This window comes from Oratosquilla oratoria, chromosome 12 (assembly GCF_046742065.1).
Source record: "Oratosquilla oratoria isolate Oo_2021 chromosome 12, ASM4674206v1, whole genome shotgun sequence".
In the NCBI taxonomy this organism is placed as follows: Eukaryota; Metazoa; Arthropoda; class Malacostraca; order Stomatopoda; family Squillidae; genus Oratosquilla; species Oratosquilla oratoria.
The window spans coordinates 34,419,870-34,441,141 of record NC_134788.1 but is presented as its reverse complement, the minus strand read 5'-3'; the positions used below and the strand labels follow the sequence as shown (position 1 = coordinate 34,441,141).

The 21,272-nt window shown below is 42.7% G+C and overlaps 1 protein-coding gene across 1 annotated transcript in view; it reads right to left on the bottom strand.

Annotated features, from left to right (window-relative positions):
• Positions 1–3,043: 3,043 nt before the first annotated feature.
• LOC143031354 (ubiquitin carboxyl-terminal hydrolase 12A-like) overlaps positions 3,044–21,272 on the bottom strand; it is a 38,587-nt gene continuing 20,358 nt past the window's right edge. Inside the window, exons 8-12 of the mRNA XM_076195064.1 lie at positions 16,326–16,464; positions 14,162–14,345; positions 9,980–10,146; positions 5,318–5,461; positions 3,044–4,662 (exon numbers count right to left, since the gene is read on the bottom strand). Of these exons, the coding sequence (XP_076051179.1) occupies positions 4,466–4,662; positions 5,318–5,461; positions 9,980–10,146; positions 14,162–14,345; positions 16,326–16,464 (831 nt within the window). The 3' untranslated portion in view covers positions 3,044–4,465. The remainder of the gene's footprint in view (positions 4,663–5,317; positions 5,462–9,979; positions 10,147–14,161; positions 14,346–16,325; positions 16,465–21,272) is intronic.

Here is a 21,272-nt window from a genome sequence, read left to right as displayed (position 1 = left end):
TTCACCCCTGTCTTCTGTCCTTCCACAAAAGACATTCCCCTCTTCCCCAAAGCCCCCTTCACCCCATCCATCCACCTCATCCTAGGACGTCCCTTCATGTTCACTCCCTCCACATTTGCCTTCCATACCTCTTTTACTAGTCTTTCTTCACTCATTCTTTCCATGAGTCCAAACCATCCTAATACTCTTTCATCAACCCTATCTCTCAGCTCCCTTTCCACCTCTGTTCTCCTCACTTAATTTCTCACTATCCAGCCTAGTAACCCCCATCATACTTCTCAGGCACTTCATCTGAAAATCTGAAACACAGTCAAACTCCTCTTTTCCTCTCATGTTCCATGTTTCTGCTCCATACAGTGCTGTTGGTACAATCCTTCATATAACCTCCTCATGGCCAACATTACACTTTTTAATCCACCAAGGCATTTACTCGCTTCTCTCAATCTACATTCTACCTCCACTCCACCCTTTCCTACCACATTTGCACCCAAGTTATCTAAAACTATCCACTTCCTCCAGTCGCTCTCCCAAACTCTGTCACAAACTTACTCAATCCCTCCTCTGATCCTGCTACAAGCGCAGTGTAGTCCACAAACCAACTCCAATCCCTGACCCACCACCATTTACCTCTCGCACTACCCCATCCATGTATAAGTTGAACAGCCAGGGCTACGTAATGCATCCCTGATGAAGTCCCACCTTTACCTCAAACCACTCACTCTCTCCATGTCTAATCCTGACACACACACTACTACCATAAAAACTCTTGACAGCTCCTAGAAGCTTTCTTCCTATCCCATATATCTGCAAAACCTCCCACAGTGCCTTCCTGTTTACCCTGTCATAAGCCTTTTCCAGATCTATAAGCCCAAAAAACATCCTTACCTTTTTTTATAGCTTTCTCACATGTCTTACCACAAAAATCTAATCTACACGACATCTACCCATCCTAAACCCACACTGTTCCTCACCAATTACTCTGTTCCTCTCCTAATCCTCTCAATCAAGACCCTTCCATAAGCCTTCCCAACTACACTTAACAAGCTAATCCCTCTGAAACTACTACATTCACACTTGTCCCCTTTTCCCTTGTAAAGTGGAACTATATAGACACTCCTCCAGTCCACCGGCAATGTACCCTCTCTCCAGCAAACATTAAGTAACCTCACCAGCCACCCACCATCATTGTACCTCCTTTTTTTAGTGTGTGAAAGAAGAAATCTGAAGATAAATGTGGGTAAAAGTAAGGTGATGAGATGTATAAGGGGTGAAAGTGGCAGCAGACTGGAAGTGAACATTAAGGGAGAGCAACTGGAGGAAGTTTTAGATACTTGGGTGTAAATGTGGCAGGAAAAGGTGGAGGGGGAATGTTGATTGAGAGAAGCGATTAAATGCCTTGGATTAAAAAGTAATGAGGAATAGACATTTGGGAATGGATGCTAAGAGGAGACTGTATGGAGTGATTGTGCCGACAGCACTGTATGGGGCAGAAACATGGAACATAAGAGAGGAGTTTGAGATGAGGTGTCTGAGAAGTATGATGGGGGTTACTAGGCTAGATAGAGTGAGAAATGAAGAGGAGAACTGGGGTGGAAAGGGAGTTGGGAGATGTTGATGAAAGAGTATTAGGATAGTTTGGACACATGGAAAGAATGAGTGAAGAAAGACTAGTAAAAGAGGTATGGAAAGCAAATGTGGAGGGGTGACCTAGGATGAGATGGATGGGTGGGGTGAAGGGGGCTTTGGGGAAGAGGGGAATGTCTGTTGAGGAAGGACAGGAGAGGACAAGACAGGGGTGAATGGAGAATGGTTGTATATGGATGATGTGATGCATGAGGTGGAATGGATGGGGGGTGAGGTAGTATGTGAGAGCAAAATTTGATGCAGTCCGAAGGGATTTCTCCCTGTCTTCTCCTTTTATGAATGGGGGAGATGGAGAGGGGGGTCGCCGATTTAATGAAGTGGCCATGCTGTGGATGTGCTGTGTCTTGCAACACTGCCTCTGACCCAGGGCAGTGGACAAGGTGCAGGGATGACCCGTCATCCAGGAGGCGCTAAGATGGGAGGCAGGGTGGAGGGGAGTGGAGTGTATTTAGGGATGGAATGGGTGGGAATGAATTTATGCTTTTTCTCTTTGGCTACCTCCCTTGTAAGGGGGAAAAAGCCTTGGTATATGTATGTTTTTCATCAAAGATTATTTTAGGTGAAGTTGGTGGATCAAACTTACCTCAGTTTTGCACAGTGTCATAACTAGGGATGGGCACTACCCCACCGTATAAGGACACGACTTTTTGCCTTCCAGAATAAACACGGGAGATCACTGGGGACGGAAACGGAGTCAGGATCTAAAGTGAAAGTCAAGTTCTGCCAAAAACCGTTTTAATGATACTAACGCTCCACATTCGTACCAATCACAAACGCTTACGAAAGTTCCAGGTGTTGAAGGCAAACGCACGGGCACGGCCTTCAGGTGACGGGTGCACGCGGACGAGCCACCCTCCCTCCCTCGACCTCTTGCTTCCCAAGATTCTCCGCAGGTACAGAAGCTAGGCAGGTTCTTCACAACTGGCCAGAAACGGGTTCCGAAATGCGAGGCACCCACGGGGCGTCTCCGCAGAGCAAAGGCACGGGTAACAAACACCACGTGCAAGTCCTTCTCCGCCCCGTCCACATCCTTGCTCTCTGCTTTCTCCCCTTACCTCGTTCAGTCCAATGTAGTGTTTACTCTTGATTGAGGATTACACTTATGGGTTACTGTTGCAGGTCTACCATCAAGCTTCAACTTCAGGTCTCCTTCCCTTGTCCAGATTCCCAAGAAGAAAAGGAAATAGATTTATGTAGCCCTGTCACTGAAAACTGAAGAGGGTGATTGTATGTGTGTGTGTGTGCATTTTACCTTATTGTATTTACTTGTGATGCACTGTACAGGAATGGAGCTGCATTTGCAAGGTCCCAATTCATCATATGTAGCCTCAAGTGTGTGCACGCTCATGTGCCAAGCTGCAATTGAGTTTAAGGATTCAGTAGAGCGTTTGTAATACCATTTCTTTGTCTTTTTTAATTTCTTTATTTCTATCAAAATACAACGACTTCCACTCGACATGCCGAATGCTCTTGGCATTCCCAGATGCACACCTGCACGAAGAGCGCCCACGTAAATGTTCGTACGCTTTATGTGCTCAAGCTTGAGCCTGTGCACACCGTACACAAACAATCAACACGTTAGCTCCTTGGCGATCGCCTCAGGAACTATGGTGGTTCTTTCACCAGGGACCCGAGGGTAAACCCGCTGTACGGATCACGCTGAGCAGAGTTCCCGAACCCATGAGCAACTGTTCGAGGATTGCCTCTTACGTTGTGCACTCCCTCCAGAAGAAAGAAAACTTGTGTTACGTAATCTTCTCCGAAGACAGGAGCACCCGTGATAGGTTACTTCAAATAAAAGATCGTTTCTAACGCTGCACGTTCCTTTCCGAGCTCCACCGCAAGAGGTTTGCTCCCAAACTCAAAACTGACTTCTCAAAAGCAGAGCTGGGCACTTTACCACCAGACAGGTAGTGCGTTACCGGATAATCTGCATACATGTATACACAGTAACGCAGACTGCTCTAAGGAAATTAAAATCTGTAACACATTGACAGAAATGCACTCCAGATTTTTTTTCTGTAAGACATTACCTGTCCGGCGGTAACATGCCCAGCTCCATTTAAAACGACCGTCCATAGTACTGCATGTTCCTCCTCAGCTGAAGACAAGTGTTCCTGGTTCGTCTCAAGGGCGAGGGTAGCTGGACAACGCCGTGGATGAGGAGCCCGTACCCAGCAACAGCAACCGCCTACGGGCACAATAAAATCGATTACAAATCGTAGCCAATTGTGACCCTCCCTTGCCTAGCTCCTTGCGCACCCGGAGTTTGCTACTTCTTGATGGCCTGTCTCTATCCACACGTGTTTTCTTCCCCATGGTTCCTTCCGACGAGGGCCACTTTCGACTTGGCCCGTTTGTCGTCCTACCCGTCACCTGTGGCACCTAAGGGAAGTGCCACCGCAAACCCCACCTACGGTCCTTTGGAGGATTTTCCGAGAGACGAGAACCCTCTGGGCCGCACTGACAACACAAATACCAATGCAGTTCTCGAGGGCCTGCGGGTTAGCCGCTCGTCACCCGTACTTCGACGGCCGTTCCAACGAACCTCACTGGCAACCGTAACGGATTAGAGTTGTCTGGGGGAGAACCAAGGCAAGCTGCTCGACGGCAGAAGCGGCAGCTCCGAACCACCGTAGACCAACTACGGGACTAATTGGCAGTGCTCTGGATGTGGCAGCAGTTGCTAGCTGGGAAAAGTTCTCGACGGAGAGATTTGGGGATGGGTGGGGGGGGGGGGTAAGGTCGGTTTGGAGAACGGGAGGTTGGCAGGACACACACGTCCCCGGGCTGAACGGGAGGAGAGAGAGGAAGCGGCAGTTCATAGCTGCGAGTAGAAGAGGAGGTACGGTGTTATAAGCGTGGTGCGCATGACATTGACCACTTCCCCAGCCGTAACCACCTTGAGCTTGTCGTCGTCGCACTCGAGCCAGAGACTGTTGCTGTTGTTTCCGCTCGAGTTCTTGCCGCCCTCGCCGCCTTCCTGCCCTGCGGAGGGTCCTTCCGTCGGACTGCCACCTGCGAAGAAGGTATAACCAGATGAGGAACAAACTACTGCACAGGACTACGGAGAACACCCTCTGCACACATCAGGAAGTGTAACCCGCAGTGCAAAGGGCAAAAAAACTTGAGGCAAAATTTTGACTAATACATCAATTCTATCTATATACTAAGAGGGGACGGAGGGGGGGAGGGGGTGTTGCTTGCCGATTTAATGAAGCAGTCTTCCTGAGGATGTGTGTTGTGTCCTGGTACATGGGCAGTGGACAAGATGCAGGGATGACCCGTCATCCAGAAGGTGCCAAGATGAGAGGGAAGAGGGTGGATGGGAGTAGGTACGTGCCTCTGACTTGGCTACCTCCCTTATATGGGGGAAAAAGCTCTCAGGATATAGACAGCTTCGAAGCAATGCATACGTACACATTCCTTTATCATTTTCGTAATAACGAATTAACTTGGGAGTACTGACATGCTTAGACCTGACTACAGGGGGTGCTAAGGTCAGAAAAAACTGCTCTCATTCGCTATCCGCCTCAAACTACTCGACCTCGACACCGCCTCGGCCCCAAGAAAGTTTCCTGCAAGGAGCTGACCTCCACAGGAGAGAGAGAGAGAGAGAGAGAGAGAAAAAAAAAAAAAAAAAAAAAGCATTTCCTTGTGGGCAAGTACTCACCAGTTCCGAAGGTGTTTCCGAAGGGCATAGTCGTGTGGGCACAACAACCAGACCAAGCGCAGGTGCTCCCTTGACCGTTGTTGTCACGACCACAGTTGGTGGCACCCTTGTCCTCTCTTAACCGTACGAATGACAGGTAGTGTCCTGGAAAAAAAAAAAAAAAAAAAAAAACCGAGAGTGAAGAAGCGTTGTTAAAACCCGTTAAACCCCGATGGCAATATTCTTTGTCATTTGGTCAAATAAAAAAAAAAATCATAAAACACCAAAATGTTTGATCAAACACCAGAAAAATATGACGTCAGCCCTCGCTTCGCTCGCAGCGAAGCGAGGGCTGACGTCATATTTTTCTGGTGTTTGATCAAACATTTTGGTGTTTTATGATTTTTTGTTTTATTTGACCAAATGACAAAGAGTCTTGTCATCAGGGTTTAATGGGTTAAGTACAGAGTACTGCACGTTGATGATGATGATGACGGTGATGATGAGGGAGTTGGCCATGTCAAAACACACACACACACACACATACATATACCAAGGTTTTTCCCCTTACAAGGGAGGTAGCCAAAAAGGAAAAGGCATAAAATCATTCCCACCCATTCCATCCTTGAATACACTCCACTCCCCTCCACCCTCCCTCTTATCTTGGCACCTCCTGGATGACGGGTCATCCCTGCACCTTGTCCACTGCCCTGGGTCAGAGGCAGTGTCGCAAGACACAGCACATCCACAGCAAGGCCGCTTCATTAAATCGGCGACCCCCCCTCTCCGTCCCCCCATGCATAAAAGGAGAAGACGGGGAGAAATCCCTTCGGGCTGCGTCAAATTTTACTCACACATACTACCTCACCCTCCATCCCCCGCCCATTCCACCTCATGCATCACATCATCATCCATATACAACCATTCTCTAGTGGTGGGCAGCTACCGGTGAAATTACCGATTTTATCGGCAACAAGCTTAATGATAGCTTACCGACAAAAATTCTGCTACCGGTAAAGCTTCGTTAACCGATAACTCGATAAGCTATTCCATAACACTCAGAGAGCGGTAAGCACGTCTCGGCTTGGTGGTACTGAGTGACGGGCCCAGTGCCCCGCTAATTTTACCGGTTAAACTTTTATCATTAAGCAAGTATGTACCACTAAGGTCTCGGTAAGTTTATATCATTAAAACTGTTTTTTTCGGCACTCTTTTTAATTTCTCAATAGAATTAATGTTATTTCTGTGATGAGCATACGAAACTGTATTAATTGTGAAAGTTTCATAAAAAAAAAAGTTCCGCGGAACTTTTTTTTTTATTAAACTTTCACAATTAATACAGTTTCGTATGCTCATCACAGAAATAACATTAATTCTATTGAGAAATTAAAAAGAGTGCCGAAAAAACTGTTTTAATGGCAAAAAAAAAAAAAAAAAAAAAAAAATACCGAGACCTTAGCGGTACATACTTGCTTAATGATAAAAGTTTAACCGGTAAAATTAGCGGGGCACTGGGCCCGTCACTCAGTACCACCAAGCCGAGACGTGCTTACCGCTCTCTGAATGTTATGGTATAGCTTATCGAGTTATCGGTTAACGAAGCTTTAACGGTAGCAGAATGTTTGCCGGTAAACTATCGTTAAGGTTGTTGGATAAAACCTGTAACTTTACCGGTAGCTGCCTACCACTACCACCTCCAAACATGAACCCATGCATGCAAACAGACGCGAACGAAAATGTATACACCACACCCACCCTCAGACACCCTCCATTCACTCATTCGCGCAGTAGATAGCATACTATAGAAGCACCATTTAAAGTATGACCTTTTCCCTTTACAATGACATAACAGTAAAAACAATATGTAAAATAGAACCAGAGATATAGCTTATTAAAGGACAAAAACATTGATTTTTCGAACTCGACTCGAACTTGTGACGTCACTACTACCTCACGAGTCTTTTACCGGTAAACTGTCGGTAATTTCGGTAACTGTATTGTTGTTCACCAATAATTTCGATATTGAAATTAGCAATATTTGCCCAACACTACCATTCTCCATTCACCCCTGTCTTCTGTCCTCTCCCGTCCTTCCTCAACAGACATTCCCCTCTTCCCCACCTCATCCTAGGACGTCCCCTCATGTTCACTCCCTCCACATCTGCCTTCCACACCTCCTTTACTAGTCTTTCTTCACTCATTCTTTCCATGTGTCCAAACCATCCTAATACTCTTTCATCAACCCTATCTCCCAACTCCCTTTCCACCCCTGTTCTCCTCCTCACCTCCTCATTTCTCACTTATCTAGCCTAGTAACCCCTATCATACTTATCAAACACCTCATCTCAAACACATTCAAACTCCTTCTCTCTTCCTCTCTCATGTTCCATGTTTCTGCCCCGTACAATGCTGTTGGCACAATCACTCCTTCATATAACCTCCTCTTAGCATCCATTCCCAAATGTCTATTCCTCATTACACTTATTAATCCACCAAGGCATTTACTCGCTTCTCTCTATCTACATTCTACCTCCACCTTTTCCTGCCACATTTGCACCCAAGTATCTAAAACTATCCACTTCCTCCAATCGCTCTCCCTTAATGCTCACTTAAGGGAGAGCGACTGGAGGAAGTGGATAGTTTTAGATACTTGGGTGCAAAGGTGGAGTGCACACACACAAGAAAGAATCCAGAGAGCAACTATGAAGATGGCCCCAACACTTTCAAACCTGTCATATGAGGAGACATTTTCAAAACTGAATTTATCGACGCTGGAACAAAGAGGAGAAAGAGGTGACCTGCTGACTATCTACAGAATCTTTAAGAGCAAACTAGACACTGAAAATACAAAGACAGGGCACAACAAGCATAGCTCCCCTTCCTGTAAGATACAAGGTAAATACACACACATGTAATAAGCTGCTTACTCAAAGAAAGACAAATACTGGAAAATTGGAAAAATGCCAATATCATACCAATATATAAAGGGGAAAACAAGGAAGACCCAACAAATTACAGACCAGTCTCCCTTACAAGCATGGTAGCTAAAATTTGTGAAAAAGTTATTAAAAATAGATGGACAAAACATCTGGAGAACAATGTAATAAATTTGAGATAATTCAGATTTGGACAAGGAAGATCATGTGCCACAAATTTGATCTGTTTCTACAAAAGTGTAATAGGTATAATACAAAGAAGGGATGGATGGGCTGATTGTGCTTTCCTAGACTTACAAAAAGCTTTTGATAAAGTACTACACAAACACTTGTTAACAAAACTGGAAAATATAGAAGGGATACAAGGAAAACTATTGAAATGAATGATTTCTTGCATGGAAGAAAAATGAGAGTAGTGCTCAGAGATAAGAAAGAGTTCTACTTAGGAAAAGGTGATTAGTGGAGTTCCACAGGGATCACTATTCGCTCTGATAATGTTTGCTATTTATGTAAATGACATGGATGAGTGGAATGTTACATGAGCTTCTTTGCAGATGACGCAAAAATGATAAAGTGAGTACTAAAACAGACTGTGACTCACTGCAGAGATATCTGAACAGGGTTTGGGAATGGAGTCAGAAGTGGGAAGTGGACTTCAATATTAAGAAATGTAGCATTATGGAATTTGGAGCAAGTAAAAAAAGATTACATACATACATAAAAAAAGATTATCAGGACAATATAAATTCGGTATAAAGGAAGTGAAGAGAGTGGGATCTGAAAAAGACCTGGAGGTAATTATCACAAAGGAACCCCTGATAAATAAACAAAACTGTCAGAGAAACCTACAACTTGCTAAGATCAATAAAGGTGACTTTCACCTACTTGGATGAAGAAATGGTGAAGAAAATATATGTCACACTAATGAGGCCAAGACATATGAAGTGACACTATGGTTACCCAGTACATACATATATCAAAGGCTTTTTCCCCCTACACAGGGGTTAGCCAAAAAGAAAAAGGCATAGAAACCACTCCCACCCATTCCATTTCCTATATATTCCACTCCCCTCCACCCTCCTCCCTCCCTCCCACCCTGGCAGCTCCTGAAAGAATCCAAAAAGCAACTACGAAGATGGCCCCAACACTTTCAAAACTGTCATATGAGGAGAGATGGTTAATACTGGAATTACAGACTCTGGAACAAAGGAGAGAAAGAGGTGACCTGTTGACCATCTACAGAATCATGAGAGGTAAGGAAGTCCTTGACAGAGAAGACTTACTAAATTGGGATAAGAGAAACACAAGGGGACATGGAAAGAAACTCAAAAAGGACAAATATAGAAGAGATCTGAAAAAAACTGCTTTCCACAAAGTGGTGGATGTCTGGAACAAACTAGACGGAACAGTAGTGTGTGTAAAAACAATACAAGAATTTAAGAGCAAATTAGAAGTATTGACATACACAGACGGGACATCATGAGAGTAGCTCCCCTTACCCATAAGATACAATGAGGTAAATACACACACACACACTCAATACTGAATTATTCCTCTCACGCCCCTTTCAAACTCAAGTCACCAACTGCTACAGTGACACTTGATTCTTTGCTCGCTATAGCCTCATTATTCTCCTCTCTCATCACAGTCGCTCTCCTGTGATGAGAAAGGAGAACGAGGGGAATCTTGCATCGTCACAAACGAAGGCTTAGTCCTTGAAAACTAAATCGAAGGATCTACTACTCACCCGAGGTGATTGCCGACCCTAGATGACAGACAACTGCCGACAGCCGGTAGATGGGGTGGCGAGGGGGCTGTTGCCGACCCGGACCCTGGTGGAGGCACGAACGACAGAAGCAGGAGAGCTCTAGAGGTGCTGGCATAGCGTCACTGCATTTGGACATGAAGGTGTTCCTGCAACAGCATGAAGAACAACAGCGTAAGAGGCTGTTCAAAGTACGATTAACCACTTCAGTACGAGTCAAATTCTCGTGCACAGCATTGGTTGCCATACATACATTGCAGCACACTACTCGCATTATTAAAATATAGTCGCTGCTGTATTACTTGTTCTCTTTTACTCTGAGTAATAATAAACACAGAAAACATGATCAAACCAGTTCACACAATCCGGGGGTAACTCGTGTACAAATACAAAAAATATATAACTAAGATATCAATGTCGACACCGTTACACTGAAGTGGTTAACCCTTCATCTACGGCACTCCTGATGCACGTCTTTATTCAAACCGCTGCAGGATGATTATGTTCGGCTGTTTTTATGCTTTCGGAATTCGAACGTGAAACGCTCTAAACTGCAGGAGGACTTGGGCATATTCGTACGCACCGTTCCAGAGCTGGGTCTCTTTGCACCGTTACAAAGGACTGCAAAGGCGGAGCATGCCAACAGGAGACCTTCTGGTCCATAACTAGGTCGGATGCAAAAAAAATATATAATAATGATAAATAAATGGATTTTCTGGCACTCTCTCTCTGTACTACCAGAGAAAGAGAGGAAAAAAGAGAGAGGAGAGAGAGTGAAGAGAGGACAGAAAGAGAAGAGAGAGGAGAGAGAGAAGAGGAGAAGAAAGAGAAGAGAGGAGACAGAGTGAAGAGAAGAGCAAAAAGAGAGAGGGAGCTAAGGGAAGAGACAAGAGATAGAGGGCGGTGTTCACCAGTCTCGTATTTTGCGAGCGTTCCGTGCATGTAGTACGCGACCTCCACCCAAAGTGCACCACAACCTCAAAACATCAAGACGGAGAATCCTCTTAGGGCACAAAGCTACGACCAAACATGATGAAAGACCGACAGAGTATCAACCTGCGGCATGCGCTCTAGGTGGAAATACGTATTTTGTGGGGATATAAATGCGCACAAACGCAGAGTTCCCTGCTGGGAAGATTTTTTTTTTTTTTTGGGGGGGGGGAGGGCATTCATTGGTTGATGTTAAAAGAATAAATACAACAAAATACATATCAACAATGAAATTAAATATATATATATATATATATATATATATATATATATATGAGGGAGATTTTCAGGCTTTCTCTGGTCGATGTAAAAAAAAAAAAATCTATTTCAATGAATAAAATGAAAAAAAAAAAAATAATAATAATGATAATAATAACAATAATAAATAAATATGAGGGAGATTTTGGGGCACTCACTGATTGATGTTACATACATACATATACCAAAGGCTTTTTTCCCCCTTACACGGGTTGTAGACAAAAAGAAAAAGGCATAGAAACCACTCCCACCCATTCCAACCATTCAAACCTCAAACCATTCACTCTCTCCATTTCTAATCCTGACACACGCTCTACTACTCTCGTAAAAACTCTTGATAGCTCCTAAAAGCTTTCTTCCTATCCCTTATATCTGCAATACCTCCCACAGTGCCTTCCTGTCTACCCTATCATAAGCCTTTTCCAAATCCATAAAAGCCCAAAAACATCCTTACATTTTCCTATAGCTTTCTCACATATCTGTCTTACCACAAAGATCTGATGCATGCAACCCCTACTTGTCTTAAATCCACACTGTTCCTCACCAATTACTCCCTCTGTTCCTCTCCTAATCCTCTCAATCAAGACCCTTCCATAAGCCTTCCCAACTACACTTAACAAGCTAATCCCTCTTTAAATACTACACTCACACTTGTCCCCTTTTCCCTTGTAAAGTGGAACTATACTGGCACTCCTCCAGTCCTCTGGCAGTCTACCCTTTCTTCAACAAACATTAAATAACCTCACCAGCCAGTCCACCATCACTGTACCTCCTTTTTACAGACATTTTGCATGACATCCATCCGGAGTAGGTGCCTTCCCTGCTCTCATCATCTTAACAACTGACTTCATTTAATCTTTTCTTATTTCTCTTCCATATTCCTCACTCATCACTCTCATTTTCTTAGCACTTTCCCACTGCAACTACCTTTCCCTCCCTCTCCTCCTTCACATTTAGCAACTGCCTAAAATACTTTGCCCACCTTCTTCTCACTGCCTTCTCTTCCATTATCATCTCTCCATCTGCACCTTTTACCTTTTCTTCTCTACTAGATTTGCCTCCTCTTCCTCTTTTAATTTCTTTCCAAAACATCTTTTTATTACTTTCAAAATTTTCTGTCATACTCTTACCCCATTTCACATCTGCTTTCCTCTTAGCCTCCTTTATCTTATGTTTAACTTCCCTTCTCTTTACAATGCCCTCATCCTAATTTGTAGCCAATCTATGAAATCCTGCTTCTCTCCTAAAACCTTTTTTGATTCCTCATCCCACCACTCACTACCCTTCCTTCTATTTCCTCCCATCCTTCTTGTTCCACACACCATCTTTGCACACTTTATGACTCCCTCCTTGAACCATCCCCATTCCTCCTCCACTCCTAGTTCTATTCTATCCTACACTCTCTCCCACTCCTCTCTCAGCTTCTTCTTGTACTCCTTCTCTTTTTCATTTAAAGAGTTCACCCTTAGCACCCCCCTACCTTTTGTCCTTTTCCTCTTTCTCCATCTATCCTCCACTCTCAACTTGCCTTCCACCAGAAAACGATCTGATATTCCCCCACTCTCTCCCCTTAGAACATGTACATCCTTAACTCTTCCTATTATACTCCTGTCTACCACTACCTAGTCCATTAACGCTCTATCTACCACCCTTCTATCCACCACCCTCTCCCATGTGTACTTATGCTTGACTTTCTTCCGAAACACTGTATTTGCTATCATCAAGTCTCTAGACACATTTCCACCATCATTGCCACCATTAACACACTAAAAGATAACACATTGCTGCATGCCAGACCCCCCCTGATATCCATCCCTCTGAATCCTCTCTCCTACGAAAGGACAGAGTCCACCTGGCCAGACTGCGATGTGGCCACCACCCAGCCCATCTAAGTTACCAGAAGAGACTGGATGACCGCATTGTGGACAAATGCCCAGAATGTAACACTTCACCCCATACTATTCAACACGTCATGGAAGACTGCATTATACACAATCATGCACGCAATCAACACAACATACACTCGATAAGGGATTTGTGGGAAAACCCTGTTTCGGCTGTGGCATTCCTTGGGGATACAGAACTGCTCAGACAGACAGTCTAGGGAACAATAACAACTCTCCACTATGATTCTTTCCTGGAACCCCACACTTCCCAACCACTCCGTCTATTGGTTCATTTCCTACCCTAGCATTAAGGTCTCCCAATACCACTACATTGACATTCCTCCCTAATCCCTCTATGCACTCATTTAAATCTATCCAAAAATTCTCCCTTTCTTCTATGCTCTTCTCACTACCAGGCCCATATGCACTTACAAAAACCCACATCTCCTTTCCCAGTTTCACCTTCATCCACATTATCCTTGAGGAAACCTCCTTCCACTCCACCACATGATTACCTATCTATTCACTAATTAGTATAGACACCCCTTCTCTCCCTTGTCCTCTCTTCACTCCTGATAACCTCCCATCTACATTCCCAAACTAACATTCACCCTTACCTCTCAATTTAGTTTCATTCAAGGCCAACACATCCATCTTTCTTCTCACAAACATGCTGCCTATCTCTTCCCTTTTACTCTCATCTGTGCCACATCCATGCACATTAAAAGACCCAAACCTTAGGGTGCTGGTTGGAAAACTCCTAGACCCTCTTATGCCTTTACCTTTTTCAGGAATGTCCCCTGTGGGGCTACAGGGAGAAGAATGCCAGGTCCCAATCCCTGTCCCGTTTTTCTCGCCTCTTACGATCCAAGTGGGATCACTTGGTGGCAGCATTCTTTTCCCCCAACGAAATAAGACGAAATAAAAAATACTCTTACTGGGAGGAGGAGAGACAAGGGAATTTTGTGGCACTGTTGGGGCAATGGAGGGAGAGGAGAGAGAGAGAAAAAAAAAAAAGACATTCGCTTACCTCTGATAGGCGCTGAACCGCTTCATGTGGACGATGAGATGGAGCGGGAGTGTGGGGAAGTGGACAGACCGCCTAGCCTCGTTGTGGTGTCGGCACCCGTCGCACCAGTACTTGTTCGTGTCGCGAACAAGCTCCTCCTCGCACAGGGCGGACATGAAGACTTCTGGCTCGCTCATGTCCTCATCTAAAAAGAGCATGGCAATTACGTGTTATTTACCGCCGGGGTGCGGGCGACCCACATCTCTGTCCCCTCTTCCCCTTTTCTGCATGAGGGGACGGAGAGGTGGGGGGTCGCTGATTAAACAAAATGGCCTTGCTGCGAATGTGCTGTGTCTTGCTGGATTGCCTCTGACCCTGGGCGGAATGCAGGGATGACCCGTCATCCAGGAGGTGCCAAGATAAGATGGAGGGAGGAAGGGTGGATGGGAGTGGAGTATGTGGGGATGGAATGGGTGGGAGTGGATTTTATGCCTTTTGACTTTGGCTAACTCCCTGGTAAGGGTGAAAAGAGCCCCCAGTACATACAGAAGACCCATACACCTATATCATATGCATCTTCTGACCCAGGGCAGTGGGCGGGGTACAGTGATGGCCCGTCATTGATGGGAAGGAGGAAAGGGTGGTGCGAAGGAGTTGGTATGTACCTTTCAATTTTACTACATCCCATATTATACACCAAGGGCATTTTTTCCCCCTTACGGTGGAAGTAACTTAAGTCAAAAGGCATAATTCCACTCTGCTCCACCACCCCTCGCTTATCTTGGCTCCTCCTGGATGATGGGTCATCCCTGCATCTCGCCCACTGCAGTGTCACAAGACACAGCAAGGCCACTTCATTTAATCTACGCCCTGGAGCAAAATGTAGTCACATGTTTTGTAAATCACATGGAGAACCCAGTCTGAGTAAAAAAAAAAAAAAAAAAAAAAAAAAAAAAAAAAAAGGAAGAATGTTCAACTTCTGTATTTCAGCCACCAGCTCTAGCCCTCTTTTCCTGAAGAGGGCTACAGCCAGCAGCCCAACTTTGGAAGTCAAATGTTCAACAGTAAACCCTCGATACACTGGATATTGGATATAATGGGAAAAAAAAAAAAAAAAGCTGACCGCACGAACCCTCGCTAAAACGGATTTTCACCTGTTATAGCGAGGGATCTTCAGTTATAATGGATCTTTGGATATAACTACAGACCCCTGTCCCCATATTGTCCATTATATCGAGGATTTACTGTAATTTCTAATCCTACTAACTTCTAATACTGACAAACTTCGAGATATAACGGATCTATCCAGTATTACCATTGGATATAACGGATCTTCGGAATTATGACAGACCACGGACCCCATATTGTCCATTATATCCAGGGTTATTGTAATTATTATTATATTATTTATTTATTTTATTTTATTTTATTTTTTTGACTGTGGGTTCTTTGTGTGCTACATAAATACAAAAGAATGAAGGAGACTGCAAGAGACCATAAGGCCTACACTAGGCAGCTCCTTATCCATCACCACCTGTCATCCCCATCCATAGTTTCAGCGCTTACTACACGGTTACTGAGTCTATTCCCTTCGTTGACCACCCTATTAGTAAACCAATTCTTGCCTATTTCCTTAAATCTAAATTTGCACAGTTAATCCATTACTGTGATTCCTGCCCTGTTGTCTTAATATGATGACCTTATTTGCATCACCCTTGTTAAAGCCTTTGATCCACGTGAACACCTCTATTAGGTCGCCCTGCACTCTGTGTCTTTCCAGAGAGTGTAAGTTAAGGTGCCTAAGCCTCTCTTTCCTCGTAAGGCAAATTTCTGAGTCCTTGGGTTCTTCCCCCTAATAAAAGAGGTAGCCAAGTCAAAGTCACACACCAATTCCCACCTGTTCTTCTCCCATCCACAGTTAACATACAGCGATTTCTCGATTTATGTGAGAGATACGTTCCCGAGAGGGTCCCGTAATGTTGAAATTGCATAAAGCAGTTAAGTTATACAGTTGCTTACTTGATTTTTGACATTGTGTTGTTCTAAATAATCCATGTAATTTAAAAAAATACTAGGTTTTTTCACCTCATGCTGTTCCAAACTCGCATATTCTAAACATGCATAAATCGAAAAAATCCCTGTATTTCGTGTTCCCTCTCCACCTCACCAACTCGATGCAACCTACCGTCAAAGTCGGCCTTCGTCTTGACGGGGACGCAGACATCAATAAAGGTCTCCTGTCGCGTGGTGGTGTGTTCACACTCGAGGCATCGTGTCTCCAGGCACATCTCGCCCTTGAACTTGGAGCCCACCAAGTCCACGGCCTGCAGCAGAAATTGAATCAAAGAGTGCCGCTGGTCAAATTCATTTTCATGAAGCCCACAAATTTCAATTTAAAACCACCTTTGACAAGAAATATGTGTTATAAGAGTCCACCGCCTGCGGCAGAAATTGAATCGAAGAATGTCATGGGTCAAATAAATTTTCATGAAGCCCACAAATTTAAATTGAAAACCACCTTTGACAAGAAATATGTGTTATAAAAGTTATGATTATACAAATTCTTCATTATACTTTGACACACTCTGTATATGCACACACACACACACACACACACACAAAGATTGGATAAATTAAATCTAACAAACCCTGGAACAAAGAAGAGAAAGAGGTGATTTGCCATCCACAGAATTATGAAAGGGATGGAAATTCTTGATAGAGATGACTTACTAAAGAATGACAGTTACAGAAGAGATCTGAAAATGAATAGCTTCCCACACAGTGATAGATATCTGGAACAAACTGAGGAAACAGTGAGTGCTAAAACAATACAGGACTTCAAGAAAGATACAAAAGAGGGTCAATACGAGCACAGTTCTCTTCCCACAAAATACAACTATGAAGATGGCCCCCACACTTTCAGAACTGTCATACGAAGAGAGACTGTCAAAACTAGAGTTACCAACCCAGGAAGAAAGAAGAGAAAGAGGAGACTTGTTGACCATCTATAGAATCATGAGAGGTATGGAAGTCCTTGATGGAGAAGACTTACTAAGATGGGATACGAGAAATACAAGAGGGCATAGAAAGAAACTCAATAAAGACAGTTATAGAAGAGACCTGAAAAAAAAAAAAAAACAGCTTTCCCCAGAGTGGTGGATGTATGGAACAAACTGGACAAAACAATAGTGTGTGTGCAAAAACAATACACACATTTAAGAGCAATTTAGACACTACGAGATACAGAGATGGGACAACAAAGTGTAGCTCCTCTTCCTGTAAGATACAACGAGGTAAATACACACATGCAAGGGTTGGAAAGAACAGAGAAAGAGTGTGTGTGGGGAGGATAGCTATGCTTGTAGTGACCTGTCTTTGTATCTTTCAGCATCTAGTTTGTTCTTAAATTCCTGTATAGATTTTGCACACACTGTTGCCTCCTCCAATTTCTTCCAGATATCTAACCATTCTGTGTGGGAAACTATTATTTTTCAGATCTCTTCTACAACTATCCTTTTTGAGTTTCTTTTCATGTCCTCTCATTTTTCTCCTATTCCACTTTAATAAATCATCTCTGTCAAGGAATTGCATCCCTTTCATAATTCTGTAAATGGCCAGTAGATCTCCTCTTTCTCTTCTTTGATCCAGGGTTGGTAGTTCCAGTTTGGACAATCTTTGTTTGTATGTCAATTTGGAGTGTTGGTGCCATCATTGTCATTGATTTTTGGATTCTTTCTAATTTCCTTATATTCTTTTTTGTATTGGGTGTCCATAGTGTTACCGCTTACTTCAATCTTGGTCTCATCAGTGTGACTAATATTTTCTTTACCATTTCCTCATCCAAGTAGTTAAAGGCCACTTTCATTGATCTTAGTAAATTGAAGGTTTCTCCAACTATTTTGTTGATATGCTTGTCTGGTGATATGTCTGCTAGGTCCCTTTCTGCGCTAACTTTTTTTTTTTTTACTTCCTTTGTAAAAAATTTATATTGCCCTGATATTCTATTTTGACTTTTTCCAAATCTCATTATACTACATTTCTTGATGTAGAAGTTCACTTCCCACTTTTGACTCCATTCCCAGACTTTATCCAGGCCTTTCTGTAGTGATTCACAGTCTTCCTCTGTGTATTTATTTAGTTGTATTACACAGGAAAGGAGCTATGCTCGTGGTGACCCGTCTTTGTATCTTTCAGCATCAAGTTTTTTCTTAAAATCTTGAATAGCATTTGCACACACTGTTTCTTTATCTAAGTTATTCCATATATCCAGCCCTCTGTGTGGGAAGCTATTCTTTTTCCGATCTCTTCTATAGTTAGCCTTTTGGGTTTTCTTTTCATGACCTCTTGTTTTTCCATTGTCATTTTTTAGTCAATCATTCCTGTCAATGATTTCCATTCCTTTCATGATTCTATATATAGTCACTAGATCACCTCTTTCTCTTCTCTGCTCTAGTGTTGGTAGTTCCAATTTCGATAATCTTTGTTTGTATGTTAATTTGGAAAGAGCTGGTGCCAACTTTGTCGTTGGTCTCTATTCTTTCTAGTTTCCTTATATTGCTTTTAGTACCAGGTGTCCATAGTGTCGCTGCGTATTCCAGTTTTAGTCTAATCAATGTAACTAATATTTTTTTAAACGTCTCTTCATCTAAGTAATCAAATGCCACTTTCATTGACCTTAATAGGTTGAAGGTTTCTCCAACTATTTTGTTTATATGTTCATCCAGTGTCATGTCTTTGCTGATTATTACTCCAAGGTCCCTTTCCAAGTGCACTTTCTTGATTTCTTCTTCACCAATAATTTTTTGAAATTCTGTTTTTACTTTTTCCAAACTCCATTATGCTACACTTCTTAATATTGAAGTTCACTTCCCACTTTTGAGTCCATTTCCAGATTTTGTCCAGGTCTGATTGTAACGAATGGCAGTCCTCTTCTGTTCTTACTTTCTTCAATATTTTTGTGTCATCTGCGAATAAATTCATATAACCTTCAACTCCTTCATCCATGTCATTTATGTATATGGAAAACATGATTGGGGCCAGCACCGACCGTTGTGGAACACCACTTATTATTTCTCCCCATTTTGAGTATTTGTCTCTAATTACTACCCTCCCTTTTCTTCCAGTCAGGAAGTCTTCCATCCATCCTAATACTTTACCTGTGATGCCACCTATTAATTCTAATTTTCTTATTAATTTCTTGTGTGGTACTTTGTCAAATGCCTTTTGTAGGTCTAGATAGGCACAGTCTGCCCATCCATCCCTCTCTTCTATTATATCTATTAGTCTTGAGTAGAAGCAGATCAGGTTTGTTGTACATGATCTTCCTTGTCTAAATCCAAATTGGTTTAGGTTTAATATAGATTTTTCTTCCAGGTGTTTAACCCATTTACTTTTGATCACTTTCTCACATATTTTAGCTACTGTGCTTGTTAGGAAGACCAGTCCATAGTTAGTTGGATTTTCTTTGTTTCCTCCTTTATATATTGGAACAATGTTTGCATTCTTCCAGTCTTGTGGTACCTTTCCTTCTTTGAGTGAGCATTTGATTATCGCGTGTATTTTATCTGTTAATTCTTCTATGCATTCTTTCAGTATCCAATTTGCAATTCCATCCAGATCATGCGATTTTCTGACATCAAGGATTTTTTATTTGGTTACTAATTTCCTTCTTTGTTACAATTATTTCCTTCATTGGGGGGGTATTTCTGTCTCTCTATTCCTTCACAGTTAGGTGTGTTCTCAATTGTGAATACCAATTTGAAGTGGTTGCTCATAATTTCTGCCATTTCTTGTTCTTCTGTATATTCATGACTTCCTTGGCACAGCTTTTCTATTTCTTGTTTGTTTTTAGTTTACTGTTCACATACATACCATATACCAAGGCTTTTTCCCCCTTACAAGGGAGGTAGCCAAAAAGGAAAAGGCATAAAATCATTCCCACCCATTCCATCCCTGAATACACTCTACACCCCTCCACCCTCCCTCTCATCTTAGCACCTCCTGGATGATCTTGTCCACTGCCCTGGGTCAGAAGCAGTGTCGCAAGACACAGTACATCCGCAGCAAGGCCGCTTCATTAAATCGGCGACCCCCCCCACTACGTCCCCCCATGCGTAAAGGAGAAGACGGGGAGAAATCACATATCTGTAAAATACTTTCGGTTGTTCCTTGCATTTTTCTGTTATTTCTTTTTCATAATTTCTCTTTTCTTCTCTGCATATTTTTACATAATCATTTCTTAGTTTGATGTATGTTTGCCATTTGCTCTTTTTTTTGTCTTTTTTCCATTTTTTCCAGGCTTTGTCTCTTTTATCCTTAACTTCACTACATTTTTTGTTGTACCAGTTCTTTATGTATGTTCTTTCTTGCTTTTGTTGTGGTGCATATTTGATCACACCCTCATTATAAATTTCTTTTAGTATATTCCATTTCTCTTCCATCCTTGTTTCTTCATTTAGGAATTCTTCCCAGTTTCTCAAAATTCGTTTTGCTGTACATTGGTCTTCCTATTCTATGTTTCTCCTTTCTTCTTAGGTCCTTTTGCTCTTTTAGTTCGAATTCTATTAGTACATAGTCACTCTTTCCTATTGGTATTTTGTAATCTATTCTGTCTCTAATTTCAAGTTCTGATGTAAGTATTAAATCCAATCTCGAAGGTTCCTCATTGTTTCTGTATCTGGTATTCTCCTTTATCCACTGAGTCAATGTGTATTCTATGGTCATATCAAGTAGTATGCTGCCTTATATATCCTCTCCACCCTACACTGTCATTTCTTCCCAACATATTTCTTTTGAAATGTGGAATGCTTCACGAATTTGTGCACGTGTGTGTGTGTATTTACCTAGTTGTATTTTGTGTGTGTGTGTGTATTCACCTTGGTCTTTGGATTGTGTGTTGGACTCATGTGTGTGTGTGTGTGTGTGTGTGTGTGTGTGTATGTGTGTGTGTGAGAGGGTTAGAGATTTAGGGATACACTGGGATCTCGCAATTCAACAGGGTGGTTTTCGAGGTGATTTGTCAAAACATAAATCACCTCCATCTTAGCAAACTAAGAAATTTGTACTTTTATGTGCATTTTGAGTGTCGAATTTGCAAGTTTAGGGGCAGGAATTTATTGAGATCAATTCTGTG